This window comes from Myotis nattereri (genome assembly GCF_964212035.1).
Source record: "Myotis nattereri genome assembly, chromosome: 1".
In the NCBI taxonomy this organism is placed as follows: domain Eukaryota; kingdom Metazoa; phylum Chordata; class Mammalia; order Chiroptera; family Vespertilionidae; genus Myotis; species Myotis nattereri.
This window is the reverse complement of record NC_138075.1, coordinates 50885575-50904800: the sequence shown is the minus strand read 5'-3', so window position 1 is coordinate 50904800 and position 19226 is coordinate 50885575. Positions and strand designations below refer to the sequence as shown.

The following is a 19226-nucleotide window of genomic DNA, read 5'->3' as shown; positions in this document are numbered from 1 at the left end:
AGGGATTAATAGTTTTGCACCCAAGTTTAAAATTGTTTTATTGCCAAAAATAGCTACAGCAGTTTACTTTGGAGCTTTTTGGAAGAAAAATGCTTTTGGTTTAAAAAGGGGAAATGCTGGATTTCTCTGATCAAAATGACAGTTTAAATACACACACACATATTTGAGTCCTGGCTGGTATTGCTCAATGATTAGAGTGTCAACCTGAAGACTCATGGGTTGCAAGTTTGGTCAAGAGCACGTACCTGGGTTTTGGGTTCACTCCCCAGCCCGGTTGGGGTGCATGCAGGAGGCAATCAATTGATGTGTCTCTCTCACATCAATGTTTCTCTTTCTCCCACTCCTGCCCTCCCTTCCACTCTCTATAAAAAAAAAAATTCAATGGAAAAATATCCTCGGGTGAGCATTAAAACAAACAAATAAAAACCCCCTTCACCAAAAAATAAAAACATATTTAGGGGTAGTGGAATAGAACTAAAGTTGAAACTCTAAAAAATCAAAAAGGATTAACATAAAGGTCAAAATAATTACTTAAAAACCAAATCTCACTTAAAATTTTAAATTTAATATAGAGCCAAACAGAATCTTATAAAAAATTTCCTTCCTTCCTTCCTTCCTTCCTTCCTTCCTTCCTTCCTTCCTTCCTTCCTTCCAAGCAAACTTTTAAAATCCATGATCTCCACCTCTGGCACATTTCTAATAATCATGTAAAACAATGAATTACTCTTTTGAATTTGATGTACAATTCCCCAGAACAACTGAGAAAATAATCTCAACCTTTGACCTCTCCACTAGCCTGATGGGAAATTCATTGGCACCATTATTATGGCGTTTAGCTTTCCATGAGTAAGCAACCACTAGAGGGCAGACTTATCTCAGATCTGACTACTCTGGAGAAAAACATCTCGTAAGTACTTCCAATGTTCCTTTAATTATTATTATTTTTTTTTTGCAATATCTTTTATTTTCCTGGATACTTAATAATCAACTTCAGTTATCTGGAAGCATTCCTAAATAGGTCCAAGGTTCACTTTCACAACTCACAAGATCACAAAGGCTGAGATGGTCTAAGATACAGCCTAGCTTCTGTTCAACATTTTAAAACAAAGTTTTAAAACTTTTACTCTTTACTCCATGGTGAGTTAAGTGCTGAGTCAATCATACCACAACTAGTACTTGGGTTCCACTTTTTGGCACAAAAATTTCGAGAGGTTCTAGACAAACTGAAGTGTGTTTGAGAAAAAAACTGACAAAGATTATGGGAAGGCTGAACGTGAACAAAGTGGAATGTAGAGGAACAGCAAAGATTAAGAATTAGAGTGTGTGTGTGTGATACTTAGTCTTCAAATTACTGAAAGTTGTTCATATGAGAGATGGATAAAATCTGTTCTAAACAGTCCCAAAAGAAAAAAAATCAGAATTAAAAGGAGAGATTTATGGTTGATATAATAATTTTCTATTTTAAGATGGAATAAATTACTTGTAACAATAGTGAGTTTCCCATCATAGGAGATGTTCTGGCATAACCAGATAATCAGTTGGCAGAAATCCTGTGGAGAGAAACCAAATGCCAATTGGACATGTATCGGAATGACTTTTAAGCTTTCTTCTTTCCCCGAAACTCTACAAAATAATGCTTATTTGCTTTCAGGCAAACATACCTCAAACCAGTTGCCAGAGAGGTAAACACCCATCAAGTGAGACATGAGCTTTTGCAGATCTATCTATTTGGAAACTTTTATTCCTCATGTGATTTTCTAAAAGACAACAGATTTCTCGAGTATGTCCACAACCATGCCCCTTAGCTGTCACGGAAACAACCAGACTCTCAAGCTCAAGGACTCCGGAGATTTCTACCACATAAAGGCACATTAACATTAGAAGGTGCATTTTCTAATGCGCCTACCTGTAAAGACAGTGGGACATACAGATAAATCTCTAGCTCATTTCATCACAATGAAGATAGGCTACACAGGTTTGCTGCACTTCATGGCATTCTGTATTTTTAAGGAAAAGTACAGAAATGCCTACATTTCACCCAGATCCTCTTATAAGAAGCGGACTTAATGAAAATCATGGATGAAGAGAGCTAATGATAAGCAAATAAGAATAACCCCATTTGTACCAAATTGATTTTATTAAATAGTAATTTAAGGATATTAGGCTCAGCAAAGCATTACATAATTGAATCTATTTTTTCCCCTCATAAATGCCAGAGTTATAATTTCCACTAACTAGAGACAAAGTTATATCCAGGACATGTTCACAGCTTCCTCCAGGGGAGGCAGCATGAAGGCAGTAGAAATTAGGGCTCCAGTCCTCACTTCACCGAGTTTCAGCTGGGAGAGCCTGGCGACGGCACATAACCCTAGTGAGCCTCAGTTTCTTCAACTAAAAAGCGAGACAGTATCAATGACTTTCCAAGGAGGAGTAGATGCGATTAGAATGTTTGTAAAGCGTAAAGTGCAGAACAGAGATAGATTGACACCACCCCTCAATTTATGTATGAAACGCCTAGTAAACTTCAGAGACAATGAAATCTAAAGCAAAATATGAAATCCCTGGCACACGTACGGAATGGGTTGGACCTTACTTTTTATACAGGAAGCAAAGATTTACATTACCTCCTTATAAGCTGCTGAGGCTAGCAAATGTCAAATCCAGAAATAAAAAGGTTTTAATTGTTTTCTTGCATTTGGCCCACTGGCTAACTCATGGTATTATCTGTCTATATAGACCTCTATCTCTGGACATAGAACACTCTGACAATGTACAGAAAAACCATGTTCCTGCATGTCAGATACCAAAAGCTCTTGACTAGGAATCTCTAAGTCCAGAACTCAGAGGCTGGTGTGGAAGGCAGGTACTGTCTGTGGAGGAGCTGGAGGGGCGAGAGGGAACTTGTAAATCATTCTCAAGGGGGCGCTATGTGGTCTTTGAGATAGTATCAAATGTCAGTTCACACCTTTGGGTGGGTGTCTCCCAATCATTTTTTACTCAGAGAAACATAAGCACTATGTAATGCTCACTCTGAGCATCTACTTGTGGTTTTTAAAGTCACTAAATGTGAAGTAGATAGGTTAAGGCAACCCGATTTCTTATTAATAAACACTGTGAATATTTAGAATGCATACAGAAAACATTTCTGTAACAAAGTATTCTTAGAAGATTCGTTCCATACAATGGCTTTTATTGATCGTTAAAATAATTTGAGAGAATTTTAAGAAACCTGAACTCCAACTCTACTTCTGTAGATCTATCTTTCTATCGATCTATCTCTACCTACCTACCTACCTACCTACCTACCTACCTACCTACCTATCTATCCATTCAGTCGCTCTTTCTCCCAGTAAATGGTTATTTGTAACCATTGTTTTCTTAGGTGGCCCAGAGCACATTACAAAGTGACTGGGTGCTATTGCAAGTGCTTTGCAATTATCTACTTGCCGGTCACATCTATTATATTGTGGCTTACTAGGTTGGGAGGGAAAGATGGGAGAAAAAGGAGTCTAGTGAGAACTATCATTATATTTATTAACATATTTATTAAGTCCTTAAAAACCCTAAAGTTTTAAATCTCTCTCACACACACATATTTAAAAGACTATTTCTATTTAGAGATTGTATGATTTTATAACTGGGCAGCATTGAAGAAGTTATATGGTTCTCATCAAATAGAAGGCAAAATTGCTTAGTTGAATATGATGTTGCTTTGCATTTTAAGTATTGTGATTGAAATACATAAAATCAAGAGGCTGCTTGTCAAAATGGTGCTTTTAAAAATTCTCTACTTCACAGCGATTCCAAGCTCCCCCACCTCCCCTGGAAAAATGGATTCAGAGATCCTCTTTGTCTTTAAAAGAACTGACCGCTCCTTGCCTGATAAGCACTCTGCTCAGTGAAGCAGCCATTTGGGTTTCCTCTTTTCAAGACTGGGCCATCACCCTCTCCCAATCCTACCCATCAAAGATCACAATAATGGGACAAAAATCCTAGCTACGGGATCATTGATATAGTGCTTAAAAGCAAATCAGAGATAAAATCCAAAACTCATTTTGTAAAAAGAAAAGCCAAATTATTCAAAACTACAAAATCAAATTTATTAAGAGTTGGAAATACTGCCAATCACCCACATATATGGTATTTTCAAAGTAGCAAGGCGCCTTATATTTTTGTGCACGAATTGTATTGGAGAAGAATCTGTTATGGGACAGAAATTCCCTTTAAGCCTCCCCTTCACTCCATTTACATGAACACAGGCTGAGCACTCACAAGAAGCAAAGGTGAACATAATCTGCTGAAACTGATGAAGCACTTGCATTTCCTTTCAGCGCTGGGCTGCCGCCTGACATTTGGCCAATGCACTTTTATGATGAGCAGACCAAGTGCTCCTCCGATTCTAAATGTTATCGCTGGCTCTCTCCATTTGCCCAAGAAGCAATCCAAATGGTATTGGAATTGTGTTGTTAATTAAACAAAAACAAAACTGAAGGATGAGACTAGAGTTGCTCAAATGAAGATTTATTACTTCTAAGGATGAAGCCACTTTAAGCCTAAACTTATTTGACAACTAACACAGAGGAAGGATTTTCTTCTTTGGTGAGTTCAAAAGGCCTGATTTAATGATGTTTAAAAAACAACAGTAAATCAGCCAACAAAGAGAATGTGCCTCTTTTATGGTGGCTTGTTCTCTACTCGGCGGTCCACATGCATACACACACCAAAAAGCTATATTGTAAAGAGTTTCTGTTTCATGAAAACTCCAATTGTACAAACTCTAACGTATGGAACCAATTTAACTGTTAATACTGAGAGGCAGTGGGGAAGTATTTAATATGATTCTGGGTCATTTCCCCCACCCCCTTAAATCTGATATGGAAACATTTACAGCATTCCTCATTTTCCCACAACTATTTTTCTTTAGTTTAAATTTGTACCAATGCAAGACAATCCCATTAAAACACAGGGTGTTATGATATTGGGGACAAAATATCCTAATTATCTAGGTGCATTATAATTCTACTTCTCTCTCTTTCAGGCTTATTGAAAAACTGCATTGCCAGGACTCCCGAACTGCTTTTCTCAAAGCACAATACTACGAATCCATTATCTTACGGCAGCCAGAGGTCACTCCAAGACAAATGTGGGGATGATGATGGTGGTGTAATCCTCATGATTATATTAGTGAGGGACAGGATGGGAGTTCACTTTGTTCTAGAACTATAAAAGCAAAACAGCCTATATACTGGGAAATGTCAAAATTAAAATATTAAAACTTACTGTATTGTTTGTTTACTGTTCATTAGAGGAAATGGTCTTAGCTTCTCCCCCGCCCTTGTCCCAATCAACGCAAATTAAACTAAATAAAATGCATTAGGGTTGACACTGGCACCTCCCAAATAGCAAAATGTCTTTTATAACTTAAAGGGGAAAAAAATGAAAGAAAATGTCTGAACTACAAAGGATATTTGACTCATTTTATTCTTACAAAGTTTAATGAAATGCAGGAAACAGAATAAAAGTTTTTTTTTTTGGGGGGGGGGGGAGGGAGGAGCATAGATTTCTTTTACATAAAAGTCGGTAAGAAAAATCTTAACATTTTTTCTTTCCAAAATGATTTTAAGTGTTTAACAACGTGAATCACAGGGAGGTTTCCTCTTTCTTACTTTATCAGTTGCATATTCTAAAAGTGATTAAATCCTATTTTCCGAAAGTCACAGGAAAAAAAGATAGACATGTTGCTGTGGGCACGTTGTAGAATTTCATCTCAAGCAGCTCATCTCAGCGTCCAGTACGTTTCGGCCTGTTAATAATTAATAAAAGAGATGCCACCCAATCTCTAGTGAAGAAAGGCAAAGCTCGGTGATCCGAAAGTAAACCCAGCGCAGATATCGAACCGAACCGGGTGCCCTTCATCCTGGATTGCAACAAAACCTCCACCGAGCAAACATTTAACGAGCGGCGCCCGCACGGAAGGGGGAACCCGCAAGACAGGCTGCGTCTGCAAAAACGCTGCGCATTAGGGGAGCCCTGTCCGCGGCGAACAGATGGGGCTCTAAATCCTCGCCGCCAGCGGCCGGGTCTGCGAAGCCGCTCAGGCAGATTATCTGCCCCGAGGAACCTGCTGTTGCACGAGCCGGCAGCGCGCTGCGGGCTGAGCGTCTCCGGGGCTGTTTGCAACAGTCCCAGGAGCGTGTCCGCGTTTCTCCAGGCCGCACGGGCGACTTCCTGCACACCTCCAAACTTTGGCTTTCCCCTGACAAACTTCCTTGACTTGCTACGGCTTCTTTCCTCCTCACCTGAGAGGACCTTGCGCGAGTCCTCTCTTCAACCAGTGGCCCCTGCCATCCTGCCACCGGCCTGGCTACGGAATCCTGGTCGGGGCGAAGGCGGGTGGGGAGGCTTGGCCGCGATGAACGCGCGCCCGTCGGCCCTCCCCGCCATCTCACCTCCCGCAAACCCACAACCCAAAGTATCGGGTTGGGGTGCGCTGCGGCGGCGGGCGGCCGCCGAGGGGGCCTGGGCACGCTCCGGACGCCCGTCTCCCGCGGGCCCGGGCCCTTTGGGAAGCGGCTGCGGCAGGACGCGGCGCGGACCCGCCGCACTTCCCGGGCTGCTGGGCCGCCGGGCGGGAGGGCGCCAGGCCTGGGGCGCTGACCAGTCCCCAGGGATGACCCCGCGTCCGCGCGCGCGCACGGCCCGGCCGCAGAGCCTTCCCCTGCGTAGGCCGTAGCCGTCCCGGGTGCGGGCCTCGGGGGCCGGCCGCGGGCGCCCCCGGCTTCCACCGAGTTCCCCAGACCTTCCCTCCCTGCCAGGAGCGCGGCGACGGCTGGCAAAGTTTCTTCAGGGAGCCCCGCCAGGTGCCGGCGGGCCCGGGCCACTGGCAGAAGCCGGACGGGGCGGAAGAAGGGGGTCCCCCCCGTGCGCCTTTGCCCCCAGCAGGAGGTGGGCAGCTCCCGCGGCCGGGCTCGGGCGCCGCCGCCGCGTTGGCCCAGGAGGCCCCGGCGGGGCTCGGGCGACCGGCCCCGGGCAGTACGTGCGCTCGGGCAGGCGCGCCCACCCCTCCCCCTGCGCGCCCGCCTCCCCGCCCCCCGGAGCAGCCAGCCCACCCGGCCCCGGCGGGGCGCCCGGCTCACCTTTCATCGCTGCGATCACAAAATACATCATTTAAGCCGCGGTGCGGAGAGCGCAGGGAGAGCGGTTGGTCCGATCCCGGAGCCCCCTCTGCCGCCGCCGCGCCGCCGCCGCCCGAGCCACAGCAGCAGCTGCCGCAGCTGCCCGCCCGCCGAGAGCCATCCCGAGCCATAAGAGGCTCCATGTGACCGGCTGACATCACGGCCGCCGCTCTGTTTACACCGCGCCCCTCGGCTTCCTCCCCGGGCGGGAGGCGGGAGGCGGGAGGCGGGAGGCTGGCGCGCCCGAGCGCCTCGCCCGCCCCGCCCCCGCGTGCAGGTGAGCGGCGGCGGCTGCTCGGCGGGCGCAATCGGGCCCGGCGCTGCCCTTCCGCGCCCCTGGCCCGCGCCCGGGACCCCGGCCTTCTCCTCGCCTTCGCGAGTCCCCGTGGCCGCCAGGGCTCCTCCTTGTGCGCAGAACTCGCGCCGGACCACTTTCTCCCCGAGTCCGCAGGGCAAGGGGCACGCAACCTAACGCCATTCTCTCGCTCCCTTCGCGGAGCCCCCAGGGGTGTTAATGCTCAGGCTCGTCGGCGGAAAAGAGGGGTTTGGTCGCGGGGAGCCTTCGTCAGCCTCATTACCCATTTTCCAGAGCGCCCCGGTTCCATTGGGAAGGTAGAGTCCCCTTCTGATAGATGCAGAACGCAGCCCGGGGGAGGGAACCAAGTCCCTCCAAAGTCTTTCCAGAGAGACTCAGCCTGGGCAGGGGGAACTCTTCCCCCCAGACATTGGTAATTCTCATCTCAACAATGAAGGCCCTGGTCGTCTACTCTCCCCTCCCCCCCGCCCCCCTCAACCGCTGACACCTGGAAGAAGGGCTCCTGGCGCCGGGGCAATTTGAGCCACTGCTTGTACATTCCCAGGCACTTCCATATCTTGGGTTCCATCTCTGAGAATCCATCCACAAATGGAAAAGGCTCTAGTTTTCACACCCTAAAAATGGGACTCTGTGGTACTTTGGACAGGAAAAAAAAAGACCTCTAAAGGTTAACTTTGTGCGTTTTAACTTGCAACTAAGCTTAATTCCTTCCAAACTTTGACGCTTAATCCTTTTTACTGGCTTTACGGAAACGTACATCATGACATTATTATCAGATGAATCTCTTCACCGTGAATTTCAGATGCTACATACCCAGAGTCTGCATTATTTAAAATTTCATCAGGCATGTCTGTAGTATTGTGCATAACAGAAAAACGTATTGAAATCCACGTTTTCATACCTATTATTCCTTAAATTCTGTTTTCTTTTCTGATGGTCTGTTTCCATTTACAACTTAAAATATTAGATGGCTATTTGTTGCACTCATGGCGAGTAAACAGTTTAGAGACCTAGAATTTTTTTTTTTTTAATATAACTGTGTTTTCCTTGATCCCAGGGCTGGGTGGTAATTTAAAACACGTATAGACCATCAGCACTGTAAAAATCATACACTGCCCACCCTACCCCCTTTTCAAGGCAAAATACACACAGGCCTCCGATTAGAAGGTCAAAAAATGCCATTTACCTTAAATCAAGTCATTGCTTTATAAAAGTTTGATTTCAGTTAAAGTCATCCTAATGCAGTTTTTCCTTTTGAAATTTTTTCCAAATAAAACCACAAAAATAAGAAAAGCAGTCATGAAAATATGAAGCCAAGACCTACCCATGTTAACTCAGCTGTCCAGCCATAGCGAAGTGGACAAGAGTTTCAAATGAATCAATCATACCCTCTGTGATGTTTATAATTATGAAATTAAATCACACCATGTTCCCATGATGCAACTGCATCTCCAGTGAGGCAACACCCCTCAGTGACCCTGTCATTCATATTTGGTTCTTGATTCCCCCTGTGCTAAAGACTTTAACAAGGAAGGCTAATGCCAAGCTATCTTTACGTAGGTCCCAGGTACCATTTTTCTTTCCTTTATACTGTTAAAGGATGGGAAACCATCAGAGACTGTATGCTCATAGGTATGGTCTTCCATAGTCATTGCAATTGAATCCAGATATACAACTGTGAAAATTCACAATGTTACTTTTAAACAGTATCCTGCTTTAGAAAATAATGCTTTGAAAATTACCAAATCCATTAGCTTGAGCCTGCCTGTCAGCCATCTGACTCCAAGGTAAATAGTCTTACGTTACTAGTAATTGGTATTTATTTCCAATTAATTTGAAATCGGTAATTGGGAATGACATGTAATGTGACATGTTCCTGCAATTACATGTAGCAGAATCATTCATCCCATAGATATGTCTCCAATGGAAATAGAACACTAATTTGAATTATTTACACCTTTATTCAACAAAGATGTCTTCAGAATAATGTAATACTGACCTTGCCCTTTAGAAATGTATTTCATTCTCATCCTACAACTAATGAGCAGCAGAATCACAGATATTAAGTCTTAACCTTCTAGTGTACCTAGACCCTATTTGTAAATATGACTCTATGAACGGTCTCCAGCATTTAACCCAGGGTATATTATATTGTTCTTTATATTAACACAAAACTCTTGTGAAACTTCGAAAGTAAAAAAAAAAAAATCTATTGAAATACAAATTTCCTATGGAATTGTATGTCCTCAATCAAATAAATCAGTCAGGAATGAAAGGATCCATATCTTCCTTCAACACTACCAAACTGAAGCAATAAATGTTGCACATTTCAGGGCAAACTTTTACCAACTATATATTAAAATGTAGGAATAATTATTTGGATTATACTAAATGCTTATGGAATACCAACTGTGGGGGAAACAGTGCTAAGCAAATATTCTTTCCATTAAAAATTAGTTTACCGAGCGTTCTAAAAAAAACCAGACTATCATTTATAGGAAGACAATTAAACAGGATGGGAATTCTTGACCATGAGTGAGAGTAAGTTACACATTAATTCTCAGCTTAAATGTTTCTACTGACTAATTTCAGAAAAAGAAGGCACACGTGTAATTCAACTCAAAGTCCTCTAGATACCGTGACAACCCCACATGGTGTCCCTATGTACTGGGTTTCACAGTGGATCTGACACTTAGCAGGGAAGTGGAGAAACACTCTGATGCCAGGCTGTTCCCAAATGCCTATGAGAAAAGCCTGTGTATTTCCGCAGGGTTCTGAACTGGAGTATAATCAGTAACTTGGTGCCAGTCGTTGCACTTTCATGGGGATAAATAAACGATCCTTGATTCTGTGGGAGTGTACTTGTTTCTCTTATAAATGGGGTCTAAGTTTATGATATACACCACCTTAAATCACAAATACAGCGCTACTGGGGAGAATGGCAAACCAAGGGGCTGGCAAATTTATCACGAGTTGGCCAGTGGCTTCTGGTACAAAGATGATTTCAAAGTTTGCTGATGTACATGAGAGAGAGCATTTTGGCTCTGTGGTTCTGTTTCGCCCGGGCCCTGATTCTCTCTCTCCAGTGTGTGGCAGCTTGCTAATTCAATTAATTTCTTTCTAGCTGAACAAGAAAGGGATCAGTGAAAGGTTAATGTGGGCCCAGGCAGCTTGATTCAGCGGCATCCTGAGCAACCACTGCACTGTGAGCTGTGGGAGTCGGGCCCTTCTGGCCGCATAGAGCCGGGGAGCAGGTCTCCCATAGACCAAACATGGTCAGACCCAGAGAGTTCTAAGCAAGACTTCTTGGGAAACTACAGAGAATGCGCAAACTTACCTGCAATAGATCACGGCCTTGCTTAATTTTGAGTGGAAGGAGCCAGTGTCTCCTACAGGAACGTTTATGAATGGAACAATGCTGGTGAGACCTGGCCACCAAAAGTGACAGAGGGGCCCCTATTGAGCAGTGTTAAGGGGGAGGGGATGAACAAATGAATACAGCTTATCTGTCTGATATGCTTCTAAACCAAATATAGAAGTAGACTTAAATGTACACACAGGTATGTATACACATACACAGTCCATGGAATAGGGCAAAATAAGCTATTTTGGTGGCGAGAAACATCTTCGATTTTACACACACACACACATACATTTCACATTATCAACCATATTAACTGAATTCCTATTATGCACCTGGCACGATAACTGGAAAGGTCAAACAAGAACAAGACAATAGCTCTGATCTTGAGAAGCTTACTAATCTGCTGACCTTGGCTCTGAAAACCCTATAGAGAAGTCAGTTCCCTGTGTCAGTCTGAACATTCCTACAGGAAGGCAGTGTCTGGTTGCTCATGGAAAAGACATTTGCACAGCATGTTGCCCCTCACAGTTGATAGATGGCCGCAAATAATTAGTGTGGCTTTTAGTGTAATGGGATGTTGGAGGTGAAAGATTTGGCTGAGTTGAGAAGGGATTCTGAGATTTCTGGAACCTCACGTCTCATACATCTATTAGGAAATCCAAGAACTTGCAGATGTTTTGTAACCATCACAATGAGGGAAAGGGTAAAGTTCACAGGCATACAGCCCTGAGCAACCTCCAGATAGGTGGCTAGCAGGTGCCTCACTACACACACACCTGCCAAGGAAGGACATGCACATCAGAGGCCAGAGGGACATCCAGCCCTTGTGTTTCTAAGAGTGTTCTCACCCCATTCCTATGGCTGGCAGTGCAACAGGACATTCGGAAAATCAAGATTTTCTACTTAAAGGAATATGAGAACTAGAAAGGAACTCACAACCTGATGACCTGGGTTCAAGTTCCACCCTTGCCACTAGCTTTCTGCATCACCACGGGCAAACCACTTTACCCCTCAGGATATCGTCCCCTTTCCTGTGGAATGAATGAATGGGAACAGGCCTCAAAGGTCTCCTGCAACTCAGAGATCCTGTAACTATTTTGAGGGTCATGTTCCATCCATTTCTCAGAGATACATTCATCTCTTTCTCTGTGCTGAACCATTTTTTTTCCATTGAACTGCCTGGTATAGTAGGATGATCTCTGGCATTAGACTAAGTTGGGCTCAAAACCAACCTTCCTCCCACTCACTAGCTGAGTGATCTTTCTCATAAGTCAAATAAGGATAGGTGAGCCCTGTAGGGCCACTGGGAGGAATACGTTAAACAATCTAAAAGAGGAAAAGGATGATTCTCTCTTAGTAGGGCTCCTTAGTGGAAATACCATCACCACTTCCTCCACCAGCTTCTGCATTGTTGTACACACACAGAGCCTGTGCCTAGCGTAAATTATTGGCCTTCATAAAGATGTGCTGAAATGACTATCAGCATGCACTTTGGCTAAGCTTTCTGCAATTTTGAAATGTGTGTCTAAAACAAGCATTTATTAAGTACCTGCTAAGTACTGGTAATATGAAGATGAATAAAAATTAAGTCACCCCATGGCCTAAGGGTACTCATGATCTCACATTTTTATGTCTAATCCTATATAATAAAAGCCTAATATGCTAAGTGTTTGACTGTTCGACTGTTTGACCAGTTGCTATGATGCGTACTGACCACCAGGGGGCAAATGCTCCGACCGGTAGGTTAGCTTGCTGTTGGGGTCTGGCCGGTGGGGACAGGGCAAGATGGGCCAGACGCACCTTGGAGCCCTTTGTGGTCCCTCCCTGGTCCGATCGTGCACCAGTGGGGTCCCTCTGCCTGGCCTGCACCCTCTCGAAATCTGGGACCGCTCAGGGGATGTCAGAGAGCCGGTTTTGGCCAAATCCCCGCAGGCCAGGCCGAGGGACCCCACCAGTGCATGGATTCATGTACCGGGCCACTAGTTTCTTATAAGAGTACAATCTTTTTACTATCTTATTGTCTGTAAGAGTGCAAATTCTTATCCAATAAATATTGATAAACACCTGCTGTGCATTACATTGTTCTAGGGCATGGAGAAGGGAAAAGATATAAATGTCAGACCTGCCCTCAAGGAGCTTGCAATCTACTAGGAAAATGAATGCAATGTTTATAATGTAAGGCAGAACGTGTGACACATACTCGAAGTGTTCCAGAAATTAGGTGTTATGTAAGCCAAGAGTAAGAGAGGTTACTCGGTGCAGGGTTAATCTTAAACTTTATAAGATTAAAAATTCCATGGAGGAGGTACCACTTGAACTAGACCTTGAAGGGCAAATCAAATCTTAGTGAATAGAAAAAGGAATAATGGGCATCTTAGAAAGAGCATAGAACATAGGTAAAGGCACAGAGAGAGAAAATGCATTTCTTACTTAAGGAAGAACTAGAAGTGAAGGTGTATAGTAATGTAAAGCACATGCAGACAAGGCGGGGAGAAGGCTCACAGTGTAGGCTGTAGAAATGTCTTCCAGGTGCCTAGTATAGAGCTTTGCAAACTATTCACATTTAGAGAACGAGTCTTAAAAAAATTTAAGGGCAGAAGGAGGGAATTGTGCTTTAGAAAATAAATCTCTTTTCCGCTTGCCTATTTCATTGCCTTATTGTAAGGATTAATAGTTGGCTTGATAGTCATAAAGTTAAATTACACTTAATAAAACACACAGAGCAAAAGAGTTCCACATCACAGCACACAGAGGAAGAATAAAACTGGAAATGGGTGTTATTTCATCAGAGCAAAAAGCTAACTGGAGCATTTTAGGATGAACAAGATAAATTAAATGTTATCTGATTTTTGTATCTCGTCCATTTCAATTCTGAGAATTATCTGAGACAGCTCCATTAATATAGATGTTTCCTATATGGACGGTATTTTATTTTTTAAAAAACGATCTTAAAAATACATTTTCAAATAAATGGAAAAAAGATAAGCAGTTACAGATGGCTTTCCCTTTTTTTGTCATGCATGATTAAGGAGCGCAGAGTAACTCGGGCTTCGCTGGGAAATCCGGGGCTCGCAGCGAGGAGCCTTCCAGGAGCGAGTGCTGGCGTTATTTTGCTTTCTCAGAGAAAATATGTTTCTGTGCAGTCAAGCACAGTAATCAATTATTCTGCATTATGAAATACTCATTTTATAACTATTGACATTTCAGACAGTTGTGCCACCTGTCAATAGTGGTTTGGATGCTCACATCTAGGCTCCAGCTGATAGGAGGGGATTCAGGGGCTGACGGTGTCTGACCAGCAGTCTATTCTCAGCTCTTAGAAGCACACGTATTATTTATGTCCAGGCCGGCACTGGGGAAATATGCTGTGAATACTGAAACAAGAAGAGACTTGGGTATTTTTTTTTTCCTATTTTAATAAAAAATGTTAAATTCTTCTAAATACGTTAGATTCACATTAAAAAAACCAACAATCAATACCCATTCTCACGAATGAAAAACAATTCCTACATTTTGTAAGATGGAAATAGATTAAAGTAGGCATTCCACTCAGAGACTACAAAATTCACGTTCAATTTCTGAGTATCCAGTTAAGCCTTGTGTCCCCAAAGATAATTTTCCAAAATAAAAATGGTTTTCTAATATTTATCCATCCCTGCTGCTTTTGCCAATTTTACCTCTCCTATTGGTTAACAATTCCTTGGGACACACTCTGTGGCAGGCCCTTCTTTTATCCTCTTTGTAACATTTAATTCACCCCAAACGCTCTTTTTTTTTTTTTTTTTCAGATGAGGAAAGTAGGGCACAGACAAATTAAGTAACTTGCCCAAGCACACAAGGCTAGTAAGTGGTGAAACCATAACAACAACCTATGTAAACTGATTCTAGGGTGTGCACCCTTAACCATGATGCTACCACTCAACATTCTATTACTTTTTCCTTAAATTGAGCACTACTCAGTATTTTGAAAATGGCAAAACTGACTTCTTCAGGATTCAAAAATGACTTCTCTAATACATTGTAGGCATGTGTGCAAGAAATTCTTTTATCAGTAGCTCCTGTAATTGAGCAGGGTTAGTATGTGTCATTATGAATTATTGCACAATTTAGTAAATTAGTTAATTACTTACTAATGAAGAAACATACTGTACACTGTTGTAATTATCCTGTTTGAAAACAATGTTGCCATTTGTACATTTAAGAAACACTTGCTACACATTAAATTAACTCTGGAAGGGAATTCTTTCCTGTTTTGGAATAAACAACTCTAAACATTGGTAATGGAATGTTACAGAGGACTGCGAGGAAACTCAGAACTACAAAAGCCAAGGCTGCGTTTCCAAAAGACTCCAAGCAAAATAACAAATCTGTTAAAAACAAAAACATAATAATTTCATAGTTCATGCTATTAGAAAAGCACAAGGTAGAGATATTTACTGTTTTTACTTTTACAAATCGTATCACTGCTGCTCTTTCGATAAAGTTTTTACAACATCCTATAATATAGCATTTCCTTCGCCTATTTTAATCATCCAACAAATGGCTTTGATAGTATGATAATCTTAAGCACAGTCACTTAATTTTCAACATGCTTTCAAAAAGTCCAGATTTATTGACTATAGTCATGCATGGCCTTGTTATTAATATAAAGCCATATTATGTATAGAGCCTTGAGATGTTTTGACAACACATCTTAAGTAAAATATACATAAAGTAACTTTTAAAATGTCACAACAAATGTGAGAAAGAGTGACTTATTTGTGTAAGCGAAGGTATTATTGAGAAACTATTGATATGCATTATTGAATTTGTTATAAAGGTTTAAGTACAATAATAGTCTCAGATAACCCAATTTGCCTCTTGTTCCAAAAGCGAGGTCAATATTGTAGAGTGAAATTGATTTTCATAAACTTGAATGTAATGGTGATTTCCCATTTACATCTTTGCTCCTTGAAATATGACAGAGGTAATGTGGCAAAGACATTATAAACAAGGAAGAATAAAAAGGGAAATACCAGAATTGTTAGGCACTCAAAGAATCATGTGGTAGGCCTTCCTGCCTCATAGGACATGAGCAGATAAAAATGCCCAAGTCTCTTCTTGTTTCAGTATTCAGTATTCATTAAATAGTTGTGTATAAGCAAGGTAAGTAATATTGTTTTTTAAAAAGTATATATTTTATTGATTTTTTACAGAGAGGAAGGGAGAGGGATAGAGAGGTAGAAACATCGATGAGAGAGAAACATCGATCAGCTGCCTCCTGAACACCCCTTACTGGGAATGTGCCCGCAACCAAGGTACATGCCCTTGACTGGAATCGAACCTGGGACCCTTCAGTCTGCAGGCCGACACTTATCCACTGAGCCAAACTAAGTGATATTATTTTTATCTTGTTTTCTCTTATCCCAAGGTCAAAATGCTATGTAACTGGGTAATTCAAATAAAAGTGTTGTCCTCTTATGAATAATGCAGTTATAGTATAGTCAGCAGATTTCACCATTTGTCAAAAACAGTAAAAAAACATTTTCTGTAAACCAGTAAGAATCACGCTACATGTAAGCATCACAAAACATGAGAAAAGAAAACATGTTATATCTGCTCATAGCCCCCACTGCTCAGCTCATAGTGTAACATAAATTACTATATGGTGTTTATCAACTAGAACTATAGTAAAACATAGGAAGTAGTTTTATGGTATTTTCTGATGTTACTGTGGCAAACTGGAACTTTTTTTGTATTTTGATTTATTCTTCATATCTGGTTTTTCATCTGCTATTAAAATATAATTTATATATAGTAAAACTCGCTCTTTTATGTACAGTTCTTCATGTTTTGACAGAAGTTTTTAATTGCATCACTACCAACACAATCAAGATGTGGAACAGTTCCATCTCCCTATCCTCCCAAATTCCTCTGTAGGCAACTCACTCCCCTTTCCCAAACCCTGGCAACCACAGATCTTTTTCTCAGCCCTATAATTTGCCTTTAAACAATATTTTAAAAGTATCACTTAAGTGGAATAATATATTAGGTAGCCTTTTGACTCTGGTTCCTTCCACTTTAGCAAATGCATGACAGATTCCATATTGTTGAGCATATCAATAATTTGTTACTTTCTATTGTTTACTGATAGTCCATTCCCGTTTACTCATTCCCTAGTTGAAGGGCATTTAGGCCATGTCTGTGTTCTAACAATCACAAATAAAGGTGCTATGAAAATGCAAGTGCAGGTTTTCGTATGAATGCAAGTTCTTATTTTACTTGGGTAAATATCTAGGAACGGGACTGCTAGATTATCTGGGATATAGAAGTTTAACTATAAGAAATGTCAAATGGTTTCCAGGGTGGCTGTGCCATTTTGCCTTCCTCTTAGCAGGTCCTGAGATTCCAGTTGCTACCCATCCTCACCAGCACTTGGTGTTGCCAGATATCTATCTATTGTTGATTCCTGTTATTTGAGGTAGATAGCTTCTATAAAGTCATTGCTATCACTGCATTAGTGAGTACTGTATCATTGCCCCTAGGGTTAGGTACCTGGGAGACGGTTGTGTTCATAATAGTTTTGTCAACTGCTCAATACATAAACTTGTTTTTGTGTGTATGGTGTTATGTACTCAGGGAATTCAACAGTTAAGAGAATTTTTCACTTTAGAAGTAGATATTTTATCACTCTGCTAATCTAGCCACACTCTTCAGGATCAAAGGCTATATACACTATAGACTATAAAAATATCTTCATGGGAACAGATGATTCATTCCAATTAAAAATACTTTCTGACTGTTTTAAAGTGATTTTTCAATGACATAGAGCTTGAACGCTCATGAAACAAGATTTTCTTTTCTTTTAAACACTCCTGAAAAAGCAAAGAATTAAATTTAATTAATAGGCATATCATAATTTAGCCTGAAATGTTTTCTTACAAAAATTCCCCTTACTATTTCAAGGCAATAAAAATTAATAATTTCTATAAAATTCTCACAATCCTGTGTGTAATCTAAATGCTAAAATACAGTGGAAAAGAAGCTACATAAACAAAAGAGGCTACAATAAAGCCATAATGGTTTCATTACTCAAAATATATGCATATGATTGCCTTATAAAATTATGATGATCAGATATAATTAAGTGACAATTTAAGATTACTGGTCTTAAGTAAATGCAAAACATGATGATTCATTGACAAAGCAAGATAATATTAGGGAGGGAGAGATGTTAACTTTGCGTATTTGATTGCAAAGCAGAAGAGCTAGGTAAAACCTCAAAATCAATAGTCATTCTTTTCTATGAAACTTTCGTTGTTTCCTAACTTACATTTATATATTTTTTTGAGATGACATTTTTTAAACACGTAAATTCTTTTGTGGAACCCAACAACAGGTATACATTAAACCTCGGTTTAAAACGTCACTTGCCGACAGGCACCCTCCGAGTGTTTTCCACGGAGGCACCTCACTTCTGATTATTGCCGGGCTGTTTTAAATGGTGTTGGACGGGGCTACCGAACGGCTTGTCAGGGAACAGGAAAACACTATGACACCATCTCCAGATTTCTTCCCAGAACACGAAATACTTGGGATTGTTCTAACAGAGGCAAGACTGGTTCAAGAACAACTTAGGCTTCATGTGGAAGCTTTCAGTTTTAACTGGGGGAATGCTTCTAACATATGGCAGCTGGGCTGTGACTCACAGCAACCCTGAAATTCTGCCCAAAATGTCTGTTTCCTGAGATTGTGTCTGATAAGCCCGTGCATCCCTGGTGGGGCCCAGCAGGCATTCAATAAATGCTATTGTTGGAATGAATGAATGAATTAAAGGGTTTCTAATTATGAGCTACAAATTCCTCCATCAACAAACAGTCCCAAAGGAAAGCGGCAGTGTACTTGGAATTCCTACCTATGAGGAGTTCTATTTTCAGCTACTTTATACATTTTCCCCTTTTTATTTAATTTATTGGGGTGACCCTGGTTAACAAAATTATACAGGTTTTGGGTGCACAATTCTCCAACACATCATCTGTACACTGTATTGTGTGTTTACCATCCAAGTCAAGTCTCTGTCCATCACCATTTATCCCCACATACCCTTTTCCCCCTCCCCTTACTCCACCTCTTCCCACCCATTTCCCCCTGGTAATCACCACACTATGGTCTGTGTCCATGAGTTTCTTCTCTCTTTAAAAAAATTTTTTTTTTGCCTAATCCTTCCACCCGGCCAGCCCCCCAGCCCCTTGCAGTGTCAGCCTGCTCTCCATCTATGAGTCTGTCTCTATTTTGTTTGTTAGTTCATTTTACACATTAAAAAAAATTCACTTAGTTTAACTTGGTCTTTCTTGATTTTTTTTTAAACCAAGGTGTGAAAAGCTCAGAAGCA

At 41.6% G+C, this 19226-nt stretch overlaps 1 protein-coding gene across 3 annotated transcripts in view; it reads right to left on the bottom strand.

Annotated features, from left to right (window-relative positions):
- Positions 1-19226, bottom strand: part of RORA (RAR related orphan receptor A) — a gene marked incomplete at its 5' end in the record, with an annotated part of 724182 nt that overhangs the window by 85496 nt on the left and 619460 nt on the right. The window contains one exon of one of the 3 annotated variants that reach the window (XM_081094738.1): positions 7137-7382. The exons of the other annotated variants lie outside the window; for them this stretch is intronic. Coding sequence (XP_080950864.1) covers positions 7137-7167 — 31 coding nt within the window. Of the gene's footprint in view, positions 1-7136; positions 7383-19226 lie in introns of those variants that run through there. 3 annotated transcript variants of the gene reach the window in all.